The following is a 23428-nucleotide window of genomic DNA, read 5'->3' on the forward strand; positions in this document are numbered from 1 at the left end:
AGCAACACATGCAAAGCTCCAAATCTGGACATTCACACCTAGATCAGGATATTCACATCCCTCTGAAATGGTGAATTATTGGCAATATTTTTTTCCAGTTTCTGACGATTACAGCATAAGGCAAACAAATGCTCAGGAAAAAGGTGGCAAACTGATAGCAGCTTGACAGAATGGTTCTAAAGACAATCACTGCGTTTGGCTTGTTGCTCCAGCTCCAGCCGAACAGTACTTTTCTCTCACACCGCTCCAGCTCCAGCCAGCCCAACAGTATTTTTCTCTCGCACCACTCCAGCTCTAGCCTCCAGCTCCAGCCTGCCGAACGCAGTGAATGGGAGTAATACAATAACGGGCCCCACCCTTTCCACTAGCAGATAAAAGTTTGAAATGATACTATGAAATCCAAGCTACAGTAAGTTGTACAATAATTAGACGAGATGTGAGAACTTTGGTTGCTGGTATTACGATATCCAGAGTTCAGACATAGCTTGGCGCACAAACTAAAGTAGGAAAACCCAAACATTTATGAGCTTGATTCGCCGGGGTTTCCTCTTTCTCCGCTGCAGCAGTAGAAGTGAGGTAGTTTCACACGGCCACAACACCTGGAAGCCACAAAAGAGAGACATGTCACAACAGGGACGGGACCAGATGTACCATTGGATCTGTGCTTGTTTTGTTAGGAGCATTCAGAAGATGAAGTTTTTTTTTTCTGCAACAAAGTTCAGGAACTTTGCTCTAATTATTGCACAGTGATATGACAAGAACCACATGAAACAAACATCAACGAAGTATGAAGATAACCAAGACAGGAAACTGAAATGAGATAACCGTTTTCCAGATCATGTGAAGGCAACAGATATACAAATATACAACACTCGAATTACTACAAAGCAAAACTGTTGATATATGGCATGACAAATGTCTAGATCAGTAACCTACTGTCCTAGACTATGAATTTTGGAAAGTACACTGCGTTTTGTGAGACACTAAAACACTCTCTGTATCATGTATTGATCCCAATACATTCTTAAGGGTGAGGACATTGCTAAAAGTAGCCTATATGTTTCTATCTGATCAGTCCAATAATTGTGCAAGACTAAACCTGATTACTAAAACAACTAGAGTCTATAACACTCTTTTGCATAGGGAAATTTATGATAATTCCTGATATACCAAATTACTCGGTAAAGACTACCAATGTGTTCAACAAATTAAATAAGAAGCATTAGCAAACTTAGCTTTTAAATGTACCTGCAACGGATAATTACTGGGACAGGCTTTAGGGCTTTGGGTCCATTCCTCAAGCCCTTCTTGTACTTGGAGACCTGAAATGCATAAGAGAGTATAAGGACCTCTACTGACATCAGTGCCTAGAAAAGGCGAAAACCATAAACCAAAGAAATTTTTTCTAAATTCCACAACTGAAGCATGTGGCTGGTGAAATCATGCAGATTTTACTGAAGAACAAGCATTCATATGTTGTTATTGTCAGTCAATGTTTTTTTTCCATGAAATCAGTCTACTGCATACATCTAACTTCTGGAGGGTGTTAGATGATCATAACATAGGCCTGAACTCAGAACACCTTCTGAGTAATTGTTTTTTTTTCGCGACCGTGCCTGAGCACATTTTTCATTAAGAAGAAAGCAGTTACAGACACAATCTTGATGCGGCCAAACAAAACATGACCAACACAAGAGCACAAAGGACTAAAAAAAGAGAAAAACTGAAAAAACGCACACACAAATGAGTAAACACAGCGACAACACGAACAACAGCAAAGCAATACAGAGATGACATACCAGATACCACGGCCCAGAACTCTACAACTCAACCTGCAAGCAGAATAAACAACATCCCGGGTGCAAAGGTCTACGACTTAAACATGGTGGCAAAGCATCCACCCGAACCATCAACCATGGCGGCAAAGCATCCGCCCGACAACCAACGCGACGATGGCGGCAAAGCATCCGCGGTCCGCCAGACCGGATTTAGCACACTGAACTAACGGTATCATGAATTCATGATGACTTAAACCTACATTGACATGCTACTCAAACCATCAAACACATACAAAACAGTTTATCATGTCTGTTATTAAAACAAAACTAATACTAGTTCTGATAATCTATACCGCATGCATTTGCAAATCACATCAATCTAACATACTCCTAAAACCCGACCTAAGATAGTTAGTTCTCCAGGAGCAAAGAACACCATCTATCTCTATGATCCACTGGTATAACAGGTCGAAATGAGTCAAATGACACATTTCTGCTAACAGGCAATTCAACGAACACCTAGAGCGCACCACACAATAACACACCTCCAACCGCAATCACCACGACAAGACCACACCTAGCTAGGCACTTGGCAACAGGCTTGAACGACAAAGTATAACGGGGATTTATTTCAAAGAAAAAGGAACGGGGAGAAGCGGATACACCTTCTTCTTAGGAACGGCCATAAGCTCCATGGCGGGTCCCACGGCGGCGCCGAGGCCTGGGACCATGAGCGACTGCACCTCGGCTAGAGGGGCAGGGGGAGGAGGCGGTATGAGGGGAAGGCCAGAAGGCAGGCGAGGCACCGCCGCAGCAGCAGCACGCCGGAGCCAACCCGCCGCCGCCATGGATCGCCTTTGGGTTTGGGGTTTCGGGGGTTTGGAGCAGGTGGGCGAAGTTCTCAGATAAGGCGTGGCAGTGGTGTTAATCTGGCCGTTGAGTTTTAATCGGTCGGGCTAGATGAAGCAGTAGTGGAACCTGAAGGCGGAGAGTTACGAAAACGTAAATGCCTTGCAATAACGTATTTTACAATTTGAAACTCCGCAGAATGCAGGGTAAAGATTCGCTTTTAGGGTCTGTTTGGCAGGGCTCAAAAATCGGCTCCAGCTGAAATCATGCCAAACGGTTTATTTTGGAGCAGCTCCAGGCAAGGAGCCGCACTTGGAGCCCCTTCCGGCTTCCACTGGAGAGGTGGAGCCACAAAACGTGGCTTCAAACGGCTCCGGCACCAGTCCTGGAAGCTGTTTTGCCAAACATTTTTCAAAACGGCTCCAGCTCCACCAGAGAAGCCGCTCTACTAGAGGGGCCAGAACTGGAGCTGTTTTTGGAAGAGTCGGAGCACTGCCAAACAAACTCTTATTTTTTACATGTACAGTGCACGTGCAGCTCAGACTTCAGAGTTCAAGCTGATATTCGCTCAAATGCAGCCTGCACTTTTATTTTTCAACATTTCCAATCAGAAACCAATTCCTTGGACAAAAGCCCAAGTGAGGACGAATATGAATGAAATGGGTGAAAATTTGGTGTGTGTTGTTGCTTTGTGCTTCTTGTGTAATTTGTAGCTATTGATGGAACAATCTCCCAATGAAGTGCATCTCACTCCCGCCTTGTGGCCTTATCATTGTTCTTCTACCATTTCAATCGCAGTTTTCAAACCCAACCATTCTGAATTTCCGAAATCATTCGTATTAAACTCGCAATGAAAAGCACCATAAATGAGCCGACCTCCACTGACAGCTCATAGCCGTTACCCCAGCTACAGGAGTCAAGATCCAGCCGTTACACTCCACAGCATTCAAAATTTCCCAACCCAAACCAGCACTCCGACATCGCCGCGCCGCAGTCCTCGCTCCTCAAGTCCTCAGGGCGTGCAGCGAGCGCCACACTCCCAGCTCCACCACCAACCAACCAAGCCCAAACATACTGCATTAATCTCGCGAGCGGCACCCACGGTCCCACACCCCGAGGGATGACCGGAGTCCGGGGCGGCGGCCTCGACGACGAGACGCTGCAGCGGCTGCGGAGCCGCGCGACGCAGCTGCTGCTAAAGGAGGACTGGAGGGAGTACATCGCGGTCTGCTCCCGGATCGTCGACGGCGCCGCCGCCGACCGCCGCGTGCTCTGCTCCGCGCTCGCACACCGCGCCGACGCCCGCGCCCGCCTCGGGGATTCCGCCGCCGCGCTCGCCGACTGCGAAGCCGCGCTGGCGGCGGACCCGGTCCACCTCGGCGCGCTGCTCTCCAAGGGCAAGATCCTCCGCGGGCTCGGCCGGTACGCGCTCGCGGCCGACTGCTTCCGCGCGGCCGCGCTCGCCGCGGGCGGCGGTTGCGGCGCGGATGAGGCGCGGGAGCTCTTCGAGCAGTGCAGGCGGCTGGAGGCGCAGGCTAGGAGCGGGGCGGTGGACCTGTCGGAGTGGGTGCTAGCGGGGTTCGCCGGGAAGTGCCCGGATCTGGCAGAGTACGTCGGGCCGGTGGAGGTGCGCCGGTCCGCGCGCGGGGGCCGAGGGGTTTTCGCGGTCAAGAACGTCGAGGCGGGGGCTACTCTGATGATGGCAAAGGCGGTGGCTATCGGGAGAGGGGTGCTTCAGGACACCACTGACGGCGGTGAGAAGATGGTGGTATGGAAGGATTTCGTTGACAGGGTGCTCGACGCCGCCGAGAAGTGTCCGAGGACGGCGGCTCTGATTCACACCCTGTCCACCGGTGAGGAACGGCAGGACGATCTTGTCGTTCCGGAGATGGCATTGTTCAGGCAAGAACTCGAGGGTCTCAGTCTCACTGACGACACCAACATGGTGATGCAGGGGACGCGGGAGGTTCTTGATGTGGACAGGATATTGAAGGTGCTCGATGTGAACTGCTTGACCGAGGACGCTCCAGCCGCCGATGTGCTCGGGAACAATGGTGTCGTCAACTGCGGCGTGGGGCTCTGGATCTTGCCGTCTTTCATCAACCATTCTTGCCACCCCAATGCCCGGCGCACTCACGTCGGAGACCATGCCATTGTCCACGCATCCAGAGACATCAAAGCCGGGGAGGAGATCACATTTCCCTACTTCGATGTGCTTGTGCCGGTGAGCAAGCGCAGGGAGGCATCCAGAGCTTGGGGATTTGAATGCAGGTGTGATCGGTGCAGGTTTGAGTCCGAGGATTTCACTCTTAAGCAGGAAATACTGAAATCAGAGAACGATTTGGTCAACGGAGGCGACATGGGAGCTCTGGTGGTGCGGCTGGAGGAAAAGATGAGGAAGTCCATGGTGAAGGAGAGGGGAAAGGCATTCTTGCGCGCATCATTGTGGAGCGCATACTCTGCCGTGTATGATTCCGATAAGTTGGTGAGAAAATGGGGCAGGCGAGCTCCAAGCGAGGCCCTTGTAGCAGAGAACATTGCTGATGCAGTCGGTGGGAATGAGAACGTGCTGAGAGCAATGCTTAGGGGTTCCAAGGATGCCAATGGCTGCGGCAACCGGCTAGAGGTAGAGGACAAGGTGGTGAGGATTGGGAGGGCAACCTATGGCAAGGTGGTCAAGAGGCACGCAATGAGAGCTCTCTTCAGACTTACACTGGATGCCAATAACAACGTTAAAGTTTAGATTTTGATCCTGTTGTCAAGCAGCTTCCGATAGGTTTATTTTGCCAATCGTTAAGAATTTGCGCAGCAAGCATTCAGGTTTGCGCAACATTTATAATAAGCGGGGGGGGGGGGAGCAAGAATCAAAGATTATCCAACATAACATCCATGAGAGCACTATTTTCATGCTCTCTTGATCTTGGTTTCAGGTTGTTCTCTCAGTGTTCACATGAATCCTCTCATAGCTCTCTTGATCTTGGTTTCAGATTGTTCTCTCAGTGTTCACATGAATTCTCTCATGGCTCTCTTGATCTTGGTTTCAGATTGTTCTCTCGGAATTCTCTCATATCTATATCCATTTAATTTTTGAAGTGACATTCTTTAAATTTCATGCAATTTTATTTTGAAGTGACAAAAACTGGAGCCCCACGCAGCGGTTCTTACATGGCAATAACATTTGTTCTTTTGTATTTTTTTTATAGTTCGTTGTAGTCTTTCTCTCTCAGATCTCCCCACCCCAACCCCACCACAAACTGTTTTTGGTCAAAGAAGGGGAGTGACGAGCCGGGAAGAAAAGGTCTGTACTCCTATTCCAGTTCAATGTGGGGTTTTTTGACCATATCTGGTGGAAATCAGAATTTTTATGAAAAATCGTCTAAATTCATCAAAAAAATCTCATATGTAGATGTTATGATGATATACAATCTTGTAAAATATTTTGTCCAAACTCGACTTTATTTGTGAGATATAAAAATAATAAATTTCAAACCAGAAAGCTGTCCAGATGATTTGTTAGCAATTTGTAATTTTTATATCTCACAAATGAATTCGAATTTGGATAAGATAATTCACAAGGTTGTGTATCATCATATCATCTACATGTGTGATTGTTTTTTTTAAATTTAGACGACTTTTTTCCTGTGGTTGCACGGGTTTTCACGAAAATTGTGGTTTCCACCTGATATGTTTCTTTTTTGTTTTACCAAACCTGTTCTTCTCTTCTTTTTACCAAAATATCCATATACTCGTAGTACATGTGTATGTATCAGAAGAACATCCCTGTCGTAAGATATTGATCTGAGTAATAAGTTACACCATACTTCAACGGTCCAAAAGTAATAAGTTACCTTCCCTTGAGTTGTCTAAAGATATCAACCTCTGGAGTGACTGGAGTCTGGGTCTGGAAGCCGAGCGGCGGCCTTTTTCCCCTTCCCGTTGAAGGCTTGAACCGAAGCGGCCGGCGGTGGATTTGCTTGGTGATGACGGCGCGGCAATCGTTCGACGGCCTTGGCGGGGTTGCGCCTCCGCCGCCTCATCTCCTTCCTTAGGCTGGTTCCAACGGGGGTCGGTACCGACCCCCGCCGGTCGGTACCGACCCGGATACCGACCCGCGCCGGTCGGTAAGCGCGGAAACCGAGAGCGCGGGGCGGTAGCGCTATCGACCGGCCGGCCGGTCGGTACCGACCGGCGTTGGAGCCGCGCGCGGTCGGTACCGACTGGTCGGTACCGACCCGGCCGGTACCGACTGGTCGGTACCGACCCGGCCGGTCGGTACCGACCCCGCGTCCGGTCGGCTGCCACGCGGCGCTCTGTGATTGGCCAACGGCTGCCACGTCAGCTAGCCGTTGCAATTAGTCGTTTTTGACCGTTTGGACTCCAAAAAATTCGAAAAAAATTCCAAAAAATCACAAATTTCGTCCCCAACTCATCTATAAATAGAGAGGGGCTGGTTGGAGCTCATTCCACACCTCTCACTCCCCATTTCACCCACTTCCTCTATCAAATTCTTCCACCATGGCAAACTGGAGTCCAAATATGCAGTCATACTTCGACCTGCTCAACGCCGACCCCGAGCGTTCGACTACCAATACGCCGGGTACCAATGCTTCCGAGGAGGAGTTCGACTACTCGCCGCTCCATCGCCGCTCGGAGACTGCTCCACCCTCGCAACCCCGAGCGCTGTTTCCTCCAGCTCCCGGCGCTTTCATAGGTGCTCCTCCGCCGTATCCGTACCCATCGTATCCCTACCCACCGTACCCGTATCCTCCAGCTCCCGCCACTTCCAGAGTCGCTCACCCACTCCGACATCGCACCGCCAAGCAACTGAAGGATCATTAGTCCATGTACAATGCACGGGTCTCCCTGTTCAATGCAATATACAACCAAGAAGTGTCGAAGCGGCAAAGTGGAGCCGACGACGACATGGTGATGGACGAAGCCAAAGCAAGGTATGCACGAAGGGCTGGCCATGAGTTTAAGCTTTTTCATTGGTGGGAAGCTGTCCGTCACCAGCCGAAATGGTCAGTGAAGCATGGTGGTGGGCCGAATATAGACGTGTCGAAGAGATCACGTCTCGGAGCTTCCGGTGAGTATAGCTCCGGCTCTCGGGAGACCGACGAGGAGGTGAACGGTCCCCCGGGTCGTGATAGATCGAAGGCGGCTGCGCGGAAGGGTAAGGGGAAGGTAGGCTCAAGCAGCTATACTTCTACTGATTCTGCAGAGATGGGCGAAAAGTTGGAAGATCTTTGCAAGATCACCCACGAGTACGCTCAAGCAAAACTGTGGAAGCAGTGGAACATACTCAGTTCACGCTCGACGGACGGTATGACGGATGCTCAGAAGAAGGTTCATGACCGAGCGTTAAAACGTCTGCAACAACAGCTTCACCTCAACGACGACGACGAGTAGATTTATGTAATTTTTATATTTTTATGTAATTTTCTTTATTTTAAATTGTCGTGTAATTTTTATTTCGAATTTTTATGTAATTTCTAAATTTTTAAATTTAATAAAGTAGTTTTGTTGTGTCAATTTAAATCATAGAGCAACGCGTTCTGAAATGGTTAAGTCTGGAATGGAGAAACTGACGTGGCGCTGATGTGGCTGTGGGCTGAGGCTGCAGGCTGACTGATGGAGCGCTGGGGTCGAGTGGGCTGGCGAGAGCTAACGTGGCGCTGACGTGGCTGTGGCTGTGGGCTGGGGCTGCAGACCCGCTGTTGGAACCAGCCTTAGGGCATGTACAACGCACAGCCGATCCTTGTCTTTTTGCTGCCACATCAGCACAGGAGTCCTCGGTGTACATCAATAAATGAAGAAAGAGGATGGAGCCGTCGTCTCGTTCGTCGACGGCACGGGCTCGTGCTCCGGAGCGAGTCGCCACCCCACGCCGCGCGTTGTATGGTTTTTGCTGCGGGTCGTCGACGGCGCGGCGGATCCCTTGCGCGTGAGCGGGATTTTCCCGCACGATGGCGGCAAAATCTTCTGCAGCGCGCCATCTTCCCTCCCCAAATTTTCCACCTTTGGCTCGTATTGCATCTCCCCCACGAGCACCATGGGAAAGAAAAGGAGCGGGCGGCGGCGGTGGTGCGTGAGCTGCTTGATGCGGCGGCACAGCGGGAGCGGAAGGCTGGGGCAAGCGCGGAAGGGCTCATCGTTGGTAGGGGAGGCAAAAGGAAAGGCAGCTGCACAACAACAGAAGGGTGTTTCGCGTGCAGCAGCAGCGCCGGAGAAGAAGGGCACGCCCCGCGGGGCAGCTGTTTCCGGCGGTGGATTTGGTGGAGCTGCTTCACCCACGTCCTTCACTGGTCGGAGCAACTTCTTTAGCAGCGCATTCTTCCCCAATGCTGGGTTTTGAGTCTCAATTAAATCCTGCTACCTGATAACATATCAGTCTCAATTTTACTAGAGATTGCTCGTAGAAACTAGTGAGTGCAATCAATTTTTCCTGGTAACACATCTTTGTTGATGCATGCCGATTGAGGAGAGTTTTGAGTCTAGTTCAATTGCATGGTATGGTATGGAGTTCAGAATACAAATTAATTTTGTAGGGATTGCAGATGTACTAGATATCAATCACTATTAACCATCTTTCCCAAAATCGAGCTGAATATATAGAGACGCCAACTTGTAGTTCTATGTTGATTTAGCTGGGAAAATTTAGCTATTCAATCGGACAGTTCTCACTATGCTCCATTCAAGCTAGATAATGTTTTCTTTACTAGTGAGATTCAGTGCAACGATATGGTCTGTAGTTACTTTATCTCTCTGCTTCAGCTAGATAATGTTTTCCTTACTATTAGAAGACAGATAAGCTCTTGGCTGCGTATTTCTATCACAAGACATAGCACTAATGTCTGATGAAGAGAAGGCTGATCAAGCTGCTACCATGAAGTATTTGAAGAAAAAATTATTTGTTGAATCTAATTAAGGTATGTTGCAATCTTTATTTTCAGTATGCATATAATTTGACAGCTGCTATACATTGAACTTTTCTTTTTCTAGGAGCTTCAACTTGCTTTGCATGAAGCTCTGGAACCTGAACCTGAAGAATAAACTCTGAATGGCAACTGTAATGCTGATATGTAATGGTATTTGAATCTGAACCTGAAGCATATTTATCTAGCTTCCTGACTTACAGATATGTAATACTATTTGAACCAATGATCTATAATGCTTTATTTTGTTAGCTTATTTTGAACCAATTCTATGATGTCACTTTGGACATCTGTGTGCACAGGTTGTGTTTGTGTTGCCTGTTGGAATTGAAGAGGCTTCCATTTATGTTTTCCACTATCTGGCCACATATCTTTTCCACTATCTAGTCATTTATCTTCTCCACTATCTTGCTATTTATCTTTTCTGGCCATTTGTCTTCTCCACTATCTTGCATATGTGAGTATAAATTGTAGCTGAGTACCGATGGCTCTGTCATGGCAATATCTGTTCTCCATGTCATGTATTCCGAGTATCTATTGATATGTTTATGCTTTTGTAAGAGACTCATGCCATCTATTTGAATATATAATGTATTCTCTAATGTAAGCACCAAAATAGCTACAAAGATCAAATGTATACTTGATCATCATGATTTATGTGCCAATTTATACATTAAATAGCTTGCGGACAGCTAAACAGACAGCCCACTGTATAAGTTGTCTATTTAGCCGTTTATGTATGAGTATGGCATAACTTGCAGACAACAGCTGTCTTGTACATACTCATCCGTACCCCCCCTCTCCCGCGGTGCCACGGCATCGTGATTAATTGTCGTCTGCGAGTTCAATTGCCTGGACGGGGTCGTCTTCGACGCCAAGCACCTCCGCCGGATGCTGGATCACGAACGCTGGGCCGCCGCCTCGTCCTACGCGCTCAGCTTCATCAATGTCCGTGACTGCAGCCGCGAGGCCGACGTGTTCAACTTCCGCATCCTCGTCCTTGCCGCCTTCGCTGCTGGCGGCTGGCCAAGGCCGCTCCGTCGACGCTCTCTTCCGACGCATCTACTCTTTTGTCCGCGTCTACGACGATTGCGACGGCATCCGCAGGCTCCTACTCTCAATGCGTTCAGATGACAACAAGTGCGTGCTTTATTGCTTCACTCCATAATTTGCTTCGATCATTACCAGTTTACCACCCGTATTATCTATTTGATTTGTGCAATAGCATCCATACAGTGTCTTCTGATTTTCGAACACCGCAATTATGCAATGCGTGTAAGAATTTAGTCTCTCTTCTGTGGCTTTTGTCTTCTGGATCCTCCATTCTGTATCGGCGTATCAGGCCAAAGGCCAACGCAGCAGTCCAAACTCCCGTGGTATACATCATGTCGCTCGGTCCTAGGTATACATCTGGTTTCAATATATATACACTCCAAACTCCCGTCCTTTATATTCCTATCTTATCTATCCAATGCGCCCACCCCTCAATATAATTATCCACTTCAGTAAAAATATGTGTCTTAGCTTGTTGCAGGTTGTGGCAACAATCCACACGCCACACAAACAGAACTAGCAGCGCCCCGGCACATATCATCGTTCTTTCCTTTGTGCGAAAAAGGTATTTGCCTCTGGACACTTACACTCTTCTTGCTTTGCTTAGGCTTTCTCAGATTAGTCACAAGACGAATAATTCAGGTATACTTGCCCCCCCTTTTTTCATCTATACATGTGCTCGCATGTGCCGCGTCACATTTGTTGATGTAGGTGATCTGCAACCGGAGGCCGTCTTTAGATACTTCTACCCGGGGACAAAGGTGCAAGTGAGGAGTAGAAGTTCTTATGAAAAAGGCTATTGGTATATAGTGTTAATCTTCTTATTTTATATTATGTATGGAGTGAGTGCGATGTAGAACTTTCTGCTGTAAAATTTTAAGACTTGATGTCATGTACCTTGAACCTTTTTATGTAATATGAACTCTATGTATGGGTGTGCTTGTGTGATGATCTAACTTGTTGTGCTTTGTGGAGTGTGTTTAAATCCTTAGCATTGCTCATGATACATTCCAAGAACTACTAGGATTGGTTCTCTTTAATTGAGTTGATCAATGGATGATAATTCAATTAAATAGGATCAATTTGGGCTGGTTCCTCACATGGAGGCCGGACATGGTGCTTGCCTGCCGGGCTGGGTCCTGAGCTGGTGGAACCACAGCTTGGATGGGATGTAGCGCTTGAACACTTTGTGGCAAGCGAGACAACTGTTATATTGTGATCCAAATTCATTGTACAAGTCGGTACCCTGTAACAGGGATACCCACTCTTACTGCAGCAAGGCAGGACCCGCGTAGTTACCCGTAGCTGCGCGGGAAAGATGGAGTAGCCAGGCCCCACAGGCCAGGTTTTTCCCTCACCAGGCCAACGGCCCCGGACCGTTCCCCGCCTGAGGATGGGTCCGGTGACGCCACGTGTCTACACCAAGGGGAAGCTCCGAGTTGACCGCCGAGGCCTCGGGCCCCCAGAGGGGTCCGGGGCCTCCTGCGCCCGTCCGGACGCCCCTCACCGTGTAGGGGTCCGGAGCCGCCACGTGTCCCGGAGACGTGGGGTTGTGCGCGAGTCTTCCGCAGGAAGACTCTCCCACCTACCGCATTTAATGCGATGGACAAGGCGTGCTCTGCCGCCGCGGTACACAAGACAGCCTTTTGTCAGGCCCCGCTGCACGCCGCGTATTACCAAGGAGCACAGTGGAGCCGCCTGAGCCGCGCCCGCGCAGAGCCCGTCTGCCGCGTTAAATGGATACGACGGCTCGGCACTTTTCCATCATGCCACCTACGCCGCTCCCTACACAGCCGCTCAGCTACGTAACAGGCGATGCTACTAGCTGCGTCGGGCTCCGTCTCGACAAGACAGCGCCAAGACATGATGGACGGAGGGCTCCGGGAGCAGGCGAGCGAATCCAAGAGAGAGATCTCCTTCGCCTGCAACGCCATAATGTATGAACACCCCGTTATTTTATATCGCATCGTTGGCCCCACCTGTCGGGGGTCCAACAGCCGTGTACGCGCCCCCTTGAGATATAAAAGGGAGGTGCCCGCTGTGCACAGGACAATCTCCACAATCCGGACAGGCGGAAACTCTCGCACCTTCTCACTCTCGTGGGAAGGCAATACAACACACAGTGGACGTAGGGTATTACGCTCCGGCGGCCCGAACCACTCTAAATCTTGCTGTGTTCATCGAGTTCTTGAGGAAGATCGATCTAAGACTAGCTAACCCCCGAGTACACACCCTCTGGGCTAGGGCGGGTGCCTTTCGCCACCCGGCTGTGGTTTGCAGCACCACGACATTTGGCGCGCCAGGTAGGGGGGAACAGCTGGTCGCATTCCATCATCTTCCTTCGTCCCCATGGTTCGCGTAGACGACGTGGAGATGACGGAGGGGGTGGCGTCCTCCACGCCACATGCCTCTCGCGTTCCTGCTCCAGGGGCAACTGTGCCTGTGGAGCAGGCACCGTTGGCGGTGGCGCGCGCCGCCCGCCGGCAAGAGTCAGGGCGCCCGTCAAGGGTCCCCTCACAGGCTGCGAGCGGCGGAGCGCTGGCAGCGGCTAGGGAGTTGCTTCGCAACCCCCCGGCTGAGGCAGCCTCGCCAGACGCCCTGAGGCAGTGGCGGGACGACGTCGATCGTCTCCTCCATCTGGCTCAGGCCTCCCCCAGTTCTGCAAAGACTGGGCAACGACCTCCGCCTGGCAACGCGGTGGTACCTTACCACCAGCGTCAGGGCGGTGCATCGGCATCTGTGCGCTCCCCTACCGTGAGGGGTGCACGAACAGAAGACTTGCGGGCGGAGCTCAACCGCCGGCGCGCGGGGGAGGATGCCCGCATCGCTGTCGAGAGGGCGCGAGAGCGCCGCCTCAACTTTGAGGGACGCAACCTCAATGCTGATCTGGACGCGGCAGCACCCAGGCCTCCGGTGAACGCCCGGATTCAGTCGGGCGCACCGGTGGCCGGGGTGGGCTGTGCTGCGCTTGCGGAGCACCTCCGCGCCGTGGCGTGGCCACCCAAGTTCCGCCCCCACCTGCCAGAAAAGTACGACGGTACTACTAACCCGTCGGAATTCCTGCAGGTGTACGTTACCGCCATCACAGCGGCTGGTGGCAACGGCGCCGTCATGGCAAGCTACTTTCATGTAGCCTTGTCTGGGCCAGCCCGGACCTGGCTCATGAATCTCACACCCGGGACGATCCAGTCCTGGGAAGAGCTCTGTGCGAGGTTCACAGCGAACTTCGCCAGCGCCTACCAGCAGCATGGTGTGGAGGCACACCTTCACGCCGTGAGGCAAAAACCCGGGGAAACGCTTCGGGCTTTCATCTCGCGCTTCACCAAGGTACGGGGTACCATTCCTCGTATCTCAGATGCATCTATTATTACTGCTTTCCGTCAGGGGGTGCGTGATGAGAAGATGCTCGAGAAGCTGGCGACGCACGAGGTGGAAAGCGTCACTACGCTTTTCTCCCTGGCAGACAAGTGTGCCAGGGCCGCTGAGGGCCGTGCATGGCACTCAGCCCCCCAAGATGGAGACACCAAAGCTGGTGGCTCCAGTGCTACCGCTCAGGGCGGTGGCAAGAAGAAGAAGAAGAACCGGGGTCGCGGGGAGCCGCATTCCGGCGGACCAGTCGTTGCAGCAGCAGCGCCAGCAGCGGCGCCGGCTGCGGCTGCAGCGGCTGGGGGCCAGAATACCCACGGCAAACGCCCTCGCCCGCAAGGTGGAAGCGGAGGTTCATGCCCAGTGCATCCCACCGCTCGCCACAGCGCCGCTGACTGCCGCGAGATCCAAAAGCTCGCGAAACGGGTCAGTGGGCGGCGTGAGCAGTCCTCTAAGGATGGCTCACCCCCTCCTCGCCAGCGGGCCGGCAAGGAGAAGGCCTCTGACAGTGGGGCCGCGGCCGGGGAGAAGGAGCTGGGGTACCAATCCCCCGCCCGAGAGCTAAAGGGCGTCTATCACAACGACGACTCCGATTCCGACAACGGCGACCGCCGCAAGAAGCTGTACGTAATGTATGGCGGGAGCTGGGAGCTTGTCTCCCGGCGGAATGTGAAGACCCTTCGCCGGGAGGTCCTTTCGGTGAAGCCGGGGGTCCCGAGGGCGGCGCCGCACCAGAGGTGGATGAACACCACCATCTCTTTCGGGCCATCCGACTGCCCGGAGAATATGGCCGGAGCTGGTGTGCTACCTTTAGTCACCGCTCCTGTCATATCCAACGTGAGGCTCTACCACGTGTTGATTGACGGTGGAGCTGGTCTCAACGTCATCAGTTATGCAGCATTTAAGCAGCTGCAGATCCCAGAGTCCAAGCTGACTCCCTCTCGCCCATTCTTCGGAGTGGGCCCACACCCGGTGTTCCCCCTGGGGAGCATCACATTGCCGGTCACGTTCGGGACCGAGGAGAACTTCCGCACAGAGAGCGTCATGTTCGATGTTGCGGAGGTGAACCTCCCGTTCAACGCCATCATTGGCCGACCGGCACTCTACCGCTTCATGGCCGTTGCCCACTACGGGTATTTGGTCCTGAAGATGCCTTCCCCTGCCGGAGTCCTCACCGTGCAGGGTGACCGCACCGCTGCCGTCGCTGCAGTTGAGAGACTGCATACTCTGGCGGCAGAGGCTGCACGCTCCGAGGAGGATCCGTCCACCTCGCAACCCAGGGCGCCTGCAAAGGCTCCCAAGGTCCAACCATCTGACCCGGACCAAGTTCTCGTGAAGTCGGTACAGATTGGAACAGACTCCACCAGGACCACCCGCATCGCGGGAAACCTGGAGGAGAAATAGGAAGACGCGCTCATCGCTTTCCTCCGGGCAAATGTCGACGTGTTCGCCTGGGAACCGTCACAGATGCCCGGGATCCCCAGGGAAGTGATCGAGCACAATCTGAGGATCTACCCTGACGCCACGCCGGTGCGCCAGAAGCCTCGGAAGCAGTCCGTGGAGCGGCAGAACTTCATCCGCGAAGAAGTCCACAAGCTCCTACACGCCGGCTTCATCGAGGAGGTCCACCATCCCGAGTGGTTGGCCAATCCAGTCGTCGTCCCAAAGGCCAACGGGAAGCTCCGGATGTGCATCGACTACACCAGCCTCAACAAGGCATGTCCAAGAGACCCCTATCCTCTTCCGCGTATCGATCAGATCGTGGACTCCACCTCCGGGTGTGAACTTTTGTCTTTCCTAGATGCATACTCTGGTTTCCACCAGATTCAGATGTCTAGAGAGGATAGGAAGCATACTGCCTTTGTAACAGTAGATGGGCTTTATTGCTACATTGTCATGCCGTATGGTCTAAGGAATGCCTTACCCACGTTTGTACGAGCTATGAACAAAACCTTCGGTAATCTAATTAGAAATATTGTTGAGGTTTATGTCGATGACATTGTGGTCAAGACTAAGGTAGGGTCAACACTAGTGGAGGACCTGTCCCTCGTCTTCGACCGTCTTCGCGCCACGCGCACCAAGCTGAACCCAGAGAAGTGCATCTTCGGCGTCTCAGCAGGGAAGCTGCTAGGTTTCCTGGTCTCACATCGAGGCATTGAGGCAAACCCAGCCAAGATCAAGGCGATCGAAGCAATGAGGCCTCCTGGCCGTATCAAGGACGTCCAGAAGCTTACTGGATCTCTCGCTGCTCTTAGCCGCTTCATATCGAGGCTGGCTGAGAGGGCCCTTCCCTTCTTCAAGCTGTTGAGGAGGTCCGGTCCATTTTCATGGACCGAAGAGGCTGAACAAGCCTTCCAGGAGCTGAAGCAGCGCCTCACCTCGCTGCCAGTACTGGTGGCTCCAGAACCCGGTGAGCCGTTGTTTCTGTATCTTGCTGCATCTGCGGAGGCGGTCAGCATGGTGCTGGTCGCCGAAAGGATGGAGCAAACTCCCCAGGGGAGCACCAAGGACTCCTTGGCCAAGGGTGGTGAGCCGGACCCCGGACACGGGGGCCCGTCAGCCTCACCCCAGCTGGAAGGTCCGGGCCCTGCACAGGCATGTCCGGAGGAGCCTCATCCCAGTGGGAACCCAGAACCACTGGGGGCCCAAGGGACAGACGTGATGGACACGGGCGAGCCGGACCCAGGAACTAGGGTCCGGACCGTCCAAAAGCCAGTCTACTACGTCAGTGAAGTCCTCCACGAGGCAAAGGCCAGGTATCTTGAGACGCATAAGCTTATCTATGCAATACTTATTGCGTCCAGGAAACTGCGCCACTACTTTCAGGCACACCAAGTTGTTGTAGTGACCTCTTACCCATTAAGAGCGATCCTACACAACTCCAACGCCACAGGCAATATCGCCAAGTGGGCAGCAGAGCTGGCAGAATTCCAACTGGACTTCCAGCCACGCCACGCGGTCAAGAGCCAGATCCTGGCTGATTTCATAGCGGAGTGGACTCCTTCCCCAAGCAACCCTGGGGGTCCGGTCATAAATGCTGGACCCCCGGAGCCGGAAATCAGGACACCAGTCTTCACCGAGCCTCACTGGACACTCTTCTTTGATGGGTCCGCCCGCGATAAGTGGTCCGGGGCTGGTGTGGTCCTCATCGACCCAAACGGAGATCAGCTGAAGTACATGGTGCACCTTGAGTTCAAGGCCACTAACAACATGGCGGAATACGAGGCTCTGATCTTCGGCCTGACGCAAGCCCTCTCATTGGGGGTCCGGCAGCTTCTGGTGAAGGGGGACTCCCAGCTGATCATCAAGCAGGTCCGAGGGGATTGCAACTGCAACAATCCCCAGCTCGCGGCATACCTCATTCACGTGAGGAAGCTCGAGAAGGACTTCGACGCCTTGGAACTGCAACACGTTCCCCGCGAGCACAACTCAGCAGCAGATGATCTCTCTGCGAGAGCATCTACCTGGGCATCTGTGCCCGAGGGTGTCTTTGAAAGACGGCTGCTGAAACCTACCGCCCAGCCTGCCGAGCCGGGTGAGGGGGATCAAGCTGGCACCTCGAAGCTAGCGGTCCCGGCAGCATTCCACCTATGGTGCCCAACCGGGGCTGTGTGTTCTGATGAGGAACCTGGTGTCCTCACGGAGCCACTCCTACCTGCTTTGGGAGCTCCCGATGCATGGATCTCCGAGATCCGGGGCTACCTGAAGGATAACATCCTCCCTGATGACGATGTGTCCGCTGAGCGCATAGTCCGATTGGCTAAACGCTACGCGGTGGTAGAAGGGGATCTCTACCGCCGTGGCGCCAACGGAATCCTCATGCGATGCATTTCCCAGGGAGAGGGCCGTGAACTGCTCGCGGAGATCCATGGAGGCGAGTGCGGAAGTCATTCCTCCTCTCGCACGCTTGTTGGCAAGGCCTTTCGGCATGGCTTCTACTGGCCAACAGCACTCCAGGATGCGGCTGAGCTGGTAAGGTCCTGCAAAGCATGCCAGTTCCATGCAAAGCAAATACACACCCCAGCTCAAGCCCTGCAGATGATTCCACCCTCATGGCCATTCGCTGTGTGGGGTGTGGATATCCTGGGGCCTTTCCCCCGGGCTGTCGGCGGGTACCGGTTCCTCTATGTCGCCATCGACAAGTTCACCAAGTGGCCGGAAGTTACTCCTGTGGTGAATATTACTAAGAAATCTGCAGTCGCATTCCTCAGGTCCATTGTGTGCAGATTTGGCGTCCCAAACCGCATCATCGCGGACAACGGGACCCAATTCAAAAGCAGACTCTTCCAAGGGTACTGTGAGGACATCGGCATCCAGCTATGCTTTGCGTCCGTGGCACATCCCCGCAGCAATGGACAGGTTGAGAGAGCGAATGCAGAGATCCTCAGGGGACTCAAGACTCGCACCTACAACTGCTTGAAAAAGCATGGAGCCAAATGGGTTGACGAGCTTCCTAGTGTACTATGGGGCAACCGGACCACACCCAGCCGAGCTACCGGGGAGACTCCGTTCTTCCTGGTCTACGGGGCCGAAGCATGCCTTCCCCCAGAAATTCACCTGGGCTCCCCACGGGTCCAGGCCTTTGACGAATCCATGCAGGAGCAGCTGCGGTGCGATGACGTGGACTTCGTTGACGAGCGAAGGTGGCGAGCAGCAATCCGAAATGCACGTTACAACCAGGCGCTCCGGCGCTATCATCAACGGTTCATGCACAGTAGGGAGCTCCGGGCTGGCGACCTCGTCCTCAGGCGGATCCTGAACCGAGCGGGGCTCCACAAACTCTCCCCCAGCTGGGAGGGGCCTTTCAAGGTTACGGAGGTATGCCGGCCCGGATGCGTTCGCCTCGCCACAGAAGACGGAGTGCCGCTGCCCAACCCGTGGAACATAGAGCATCTGCGTAAGTTTTACACCTAGGCAGAGCAGGGAAATAACTTTTCCTTTGTAATAAGATAGAGTCAGCGTGCGGCCCAGAGCGGTCGAGGGCCACCCTCGTAAACCCGACCTCTGGCATCCATCGCACCGTTGGCTAACGCGCGGCTCAGAGCGATAGAGGTCCGACCTCGTAAATCCGGCCTCTGACATCCATCGTGCAAGCCATGTACATCGAGATTGCAAAGGAAAGAATTTCTCCTAGTTCTATCTTGTGTCAAAGCTAAATTACGCACTTCGATTTTCGGAATTTTCGCCTTTTTCTAACCCCCGCGGGACCTCCACTCTTGTTGCTGCAACTAAGATCCGCATTGAGCTGCCGGACTACCGTACAGGTCCGGACCCTCTTGCTGCTGGAGAGGGGTCCGGACCCCTAGAGACCTACTCTGGGGAGCGGGTACTTGTTTCCTGGGGCGGTTCGGAGCCCAGTGTAGCCGCTTAGCTGGTTCCGTACCCAAAAGCCTGCACTCTCCACCACCCTGTAACGAGTGCTCTAGTACCTGGAGCCGGGTAATTAGGGGCCCGGACCTCGTCCCAACTCAAGAGCTGGCTTCCTAAGTCCAACACGGCATGTCCAGCACTATATCTCAAAGGATCGAGCACAGCAAAGTGACCTCACCCACTGCTGCGAAGGGTCTGGGACGGTGAAGCCAGGTCCGGAAAGATCGTGCTGTCTCCTGGAATGGTCCGGAGCCCTGCGTAGCGCTTTAGCCTGGTTCCGACCCTAAGCCTACGCACTCCACCACTCTGTAACAAGCACTGACCAACCTGGACCTGCGCATCTTGAGCCCCGGACCCTGTACCAGCCTGGCACTGGTCAGGGATGAGTCCCGCGGGCCTGCTACTAAGCTGTGAATTTGAAGTGGTACACAGGTTAAGCCGCCTCTAGGGTGGTAGCCAGCCTCAAACCATTGAGCCTACCTACCAGGGGGTCCTGGCATCCGCTTCAAAGCCTTCATGCAGACCAAGGTCCGGTTTCAATGGTAGACAGACTCAAAACAACTGAGTCTATCTCCCAGGGGGCCCGAGCATCCACCTTGTCCCAGACACCGTGAATGGATTCTGCATGCGCCAAACAGCTAAGTTGCAGTATCATTGCTACCATATAAGCAAATTTGATTCTTCTCTCTGTAGTTCTGTATGCTACGCAGGGAACAAGACGCTTGCTCGTCTTACAAACTATGTGACACCCATGCCCAAGGAGGTCCGGAGTATCTTCTACGGCTCACGTGGCAGACAGGTCCAAACAACTGAACCTATCCGCCAGGGGGCCAGGGCGCCAGGGTGCCGCATACCGCAAATCAACAACCGACAAACAGCTAAGTTGAAGTTTCTTCTATTTCAAAAACTTTCAACTAATACAATGTTTGTTACATAATGCAAAGGAAAAAAGATACAATCCCCAGCCTAAGGGTCCGCAGGCTCTCGCTTGAAGTAGGCGGCGACGAAGTCAACGACCTCCCGCACGCTGTCCCGAGCGGCGGCCTCCGTCTCTGCTACAGGGCCATCGACCACGGGCGCCAGCGAGATGGCCGGGTCGTGGCTCCGGAGGAAGGTCAGGATGTGCTCCGCCACCATCCGGATCAGCTCGCGGCCCTCGGTTTCGAGCTGTCCAGTAAGGACCGGCCCAGGCGCTGGAGCCTATCCGAAGCAGAGCTCAACACTGGGAGGGCGTCAGCTATCGAAGCTGGCGGCTCCGCCACCTGGATCGGGCTCATTCCAAATGGCACCAGTGCGAGGCTCGCTTCGGCCGCCCAGTCAGCGATCCGCTGGGCTCCAGCGCGCTGGTCTTCCTGCTGCTTCTGGACCGCCTCCCGGACAGCCTCCTGCACCCGGGTGTCCAAAGCCGCCTTGGCCGCCTCCACCTCGCGGGACCTCTCCTCGAGCTCGCGGGATCTCTCCTCGAGCTCGCGAGACCGCTCCTCCAGCTTGGCCTCCTTCTGCTCCGCATATCCCTTCAGCTTCTTGAGCGACTCTCGCTGGTGCCCGAGCTCCTTCTCTATGCTGGTGGCGTGGGCCTCCCGCTTGGCGAGGGACTTCCGGCCCTCCTCCAGATCCGCCTCGTCGGCAGCCAGCTGGCTGGCTCTCTCCTGCAGTTGCTCGCGCCATCCCTGCAAAGTCGCAGAGAAGACGTCGAGCTCCTGCCTCCGGAACTCGAGGTCCTCGCTGCGACTCTCCAGCTCGGACTGTTGAACTGCGAGGTGAGCCTCGAGGTCGGACCGCTGAGCAGCGAAGCCAACTACCTCCAGGGTGAAGTCCTGCTCCCGCTGCGCCAAGGATTTCTCCCGGTTCGACACTGCGAGCTCTCGGTCAAACACCTTCTTAAGGCTGGCTCGGTAGGCCTCTTGGTCCGACTTGAGCTTCGACCGAGCTTCCGCAGCGCGGGAGGCTTCTGCCTTCGTGTGCGCTTCTAGGCGGGTGTGCCAGTCGGAGAGACGCTGGCGCTCGCTCTCCAGTGCAGACCACTCCCGCCGGAAGGCCGCCTCGGCAGAGGAGGTTGCCTCCTCGATCGACCGCCGAACTCGCAACAGCACCTGAGGAAGCGGAGTCGCATCCTCCTCCGGGGATTGGAGCTGCAGGAGCCGTCTGCCAAACACCACCTCCAACTCTTCCTCCGCAACAGGACCGGAGCTGGAGGTAGGGACTTCCGCTGCGGCACTTGTCTCCAGCGCCTCCGCCGCCGCCGAGTCGGGCGCGGCCGGACCCAGCTCCGGTGCCCCCGCTGCTGCTGAGTCGGGAGCGGCCGAGCCCAGCTCCGGCGCCCCCGCTGCTGCCCAGTCGGGAGCGGCCGAGCTCAGCTCCGGCGCCCCCGCTACTGCCGAGTTGGGAGCGGCCGAGCCCAGCTCCGGCGCCCCCGATGCCGCCGAGTCGGGAGCGGCCGAGCCCAGCTCCGGCGCCCCCGCTGCTGCCAAGTCGGGAGCGGCCGAGCTCAGCTCCGGCGCCCCCGCTACTGCCGAATTGGGAGCGGCCGAGCTCAGCTCCGGCGCCCCCGATGCCGCCGAGTCGGGAGCGGCCGAGCCCAGCTCCGGTGCCCCTGCTGCTGCCGAGTCGGGCGCGGCCGGACCCAGCTCTGGCGCCCCCGCTGCTGCTGCCGAGTCGGGCGCGGCCGGACCCAGCTCTGGCGCCCCCGCTGCCGCCGAGTCGGGCACGGCGGGGCCCAGCTCCGGTGCCCCCGCTGCCGCCGAGTCGGGCGCGGCCGAGCCTAACTCCGGCACTCCCGCTGCCGCCGTAGCGGACGCGGCCGCATCGGGTGCCCCCTCCACCGATGCGTCAGGAGCGGCTGCACCTTGCACTGGCACCTCCACCACCGTGTCAGGTGCGGCTGCACCCAGCACCGGCGCCACCGCCGCCGCCGCTGCTACACTGAGCACTGCAGAGTCTGGAAATGGCATGACAGTCAGCATCGCATTATGTGCCACGGAGTAAGCAGCAGGACGCCGTACCTGAGGGTCCCGCACCTGCTGCCACCGTCGCTGTCGATGCTGAGATCGCCGCCGCCCGGGCACCTGCTGATGTGCCAACGGTGGTAGAAGAACCGCTGGGGCGGGAAGCCCTGGTAGCAAAGCAGAAAAGCCATCAACAAAAACAAACAAACAGAACACCAGCGCAGGCAAGGAGAGCAGGATGACACTAACCCGGCAGTACTGGGTACCCAGCGTCCCCGGAGCCCGGGCCTCTTCTCTTGTGGCTGCTGCTGTTGCTGTTGCTGTTGTTGCCCGTGCAGCAGCGGTGCAGGCGCAACCCGGGCCTGCACCCGTTGCTGCTGTTCCTGCGGCTGCGGCATGGGCGCAACCCGGGGTCGCACCTGTTGTTGCTGCTGTCGTCCGCGTGCCTGCTGCCGCTGCTCTTGCGGCTGCTCCTGCTGCTGCTGCTCTTGCTGCCGGCGCGATGAGTTCCTCGGCGGCGATGGTGGTGGTCCAGTTGCGCCAGAGGACCCGTGGGGGCCGGCAGCCCGGGAGCTACCTTGGCCTGCGCCCTCAGAAGACCTCTGGCGCTTCGCGGCGGGCTCCGAGACCAGGGTCCCGTCGCCCCGGAGTAGCCTCCGCCGGCCTGCGTCCCCCGACGACGCACCGGAGCTGCTCTGAGCCCGGCTAGAACCGACCGCGGCCGCGCTGCTAGCCGCAGCCTGTTTCCCCTTCGTAGTGACGCCGGACCCCGCAGCGCCCAGCGTAGCCTGATCCCCGGACGTGCCAGGGATCCGGAGCCCGCGGTTCGCGTCGCCTCCGGTCTGGCGTGGGGCCAGTCCCCCGTCGTCCAGAGTCGGCAGGGTTGCCAGCACCGCCACCCTCGCGGAGTCCTCGCAGAGGGGGACTATGCCCTGCGGGAGGATCAGGTTCTCCGGGATGAAGGTGTCTCCCGTCACGTTCCGCACCAGGACCTCCAAGGCCTCCTGGGTCAGGTCGCTTCCCTCCCCGCGGTGGGTCCTGCTGCAATCGTTGAGGCCGGTAAAGCTCCACGCCGGTCGTGGCCGCTGCTTCAGGGGGGCGATCCGCCGCTTCACGAAGTCGCCGAGCACGT

General features: G+C 54.9%; 2 protein-coding genes and 1 long non-coding RNA gene across 3 annotated transcripts; 2 read left to right on the forward strand and 1 right to left on the reverse strand.

Moving 5' to 3' along the window:
- Nucleotides 1-63: 63 nt before the first annotated feature.
- LOC120693365 lies at nt 64-2703 on the reverse strand. The gene is made up of 3 exons (XM_039976780.1): nt 2444-2703; nt 1249-1322; nt 64-599 (listed from the first exon to the last, which is right to left on the reverse strand). The coding sequence occupies exons 1-3, from the start codon at nt 2624-2626 to the stop codon at nt 521-523; spliced, it is 336 nt and encodes a 111-aa protein (XP_039832714.1). The 5' UTR covers nt 2627-2703; the 3' UTR covers nt 64-520.
- Nucleotides 2704-3516: 813 nt separating this feature from the next.
- On the forward strand, nt 3517-5719 carry LOC120693014 (methyltransferase FGSG_00040-like). The gene has a single exon (XM_039976414.1). It carries the CDS (start codon nt 3748-3750, stop codon nt 5368-5370), a length of 1623 nt encoding a protein of 540 aa, XP_039832348.1. The 5' UTR covers nt 3517-3747; the 3' UTR covers nt 5371-5719.
- A 2641-nt stretch (nt 5720-8360) lies between these two features.
- Nucleotides 8361-9861, forward strand: LOC120693317. Its single transcript, XR_005682958.1, has 2 exons — nt 8361-9556; nt 9630-9861. It is a non-coding gene; the product is annotated as an uncharacterized LOC120693317 (long non-coding RNA).
- The last annotated feature ends 13567 nt before the right edge of the window (nt 9862-23428 follow it).

Source organism: Panicum virgatum, chromosome 9N (genome assembly GCF_016808335.1).
Source record: "Panicum virgatum strain AP13 chromosome 9N, P.virgatum_v5, whole genome shotgun sequence".
NCBI lineage: Eukaryota > Viridiplantae > Streptophyta > Magnoliopsida > Poales > Poaceae > Panicum > Panicum virgatum.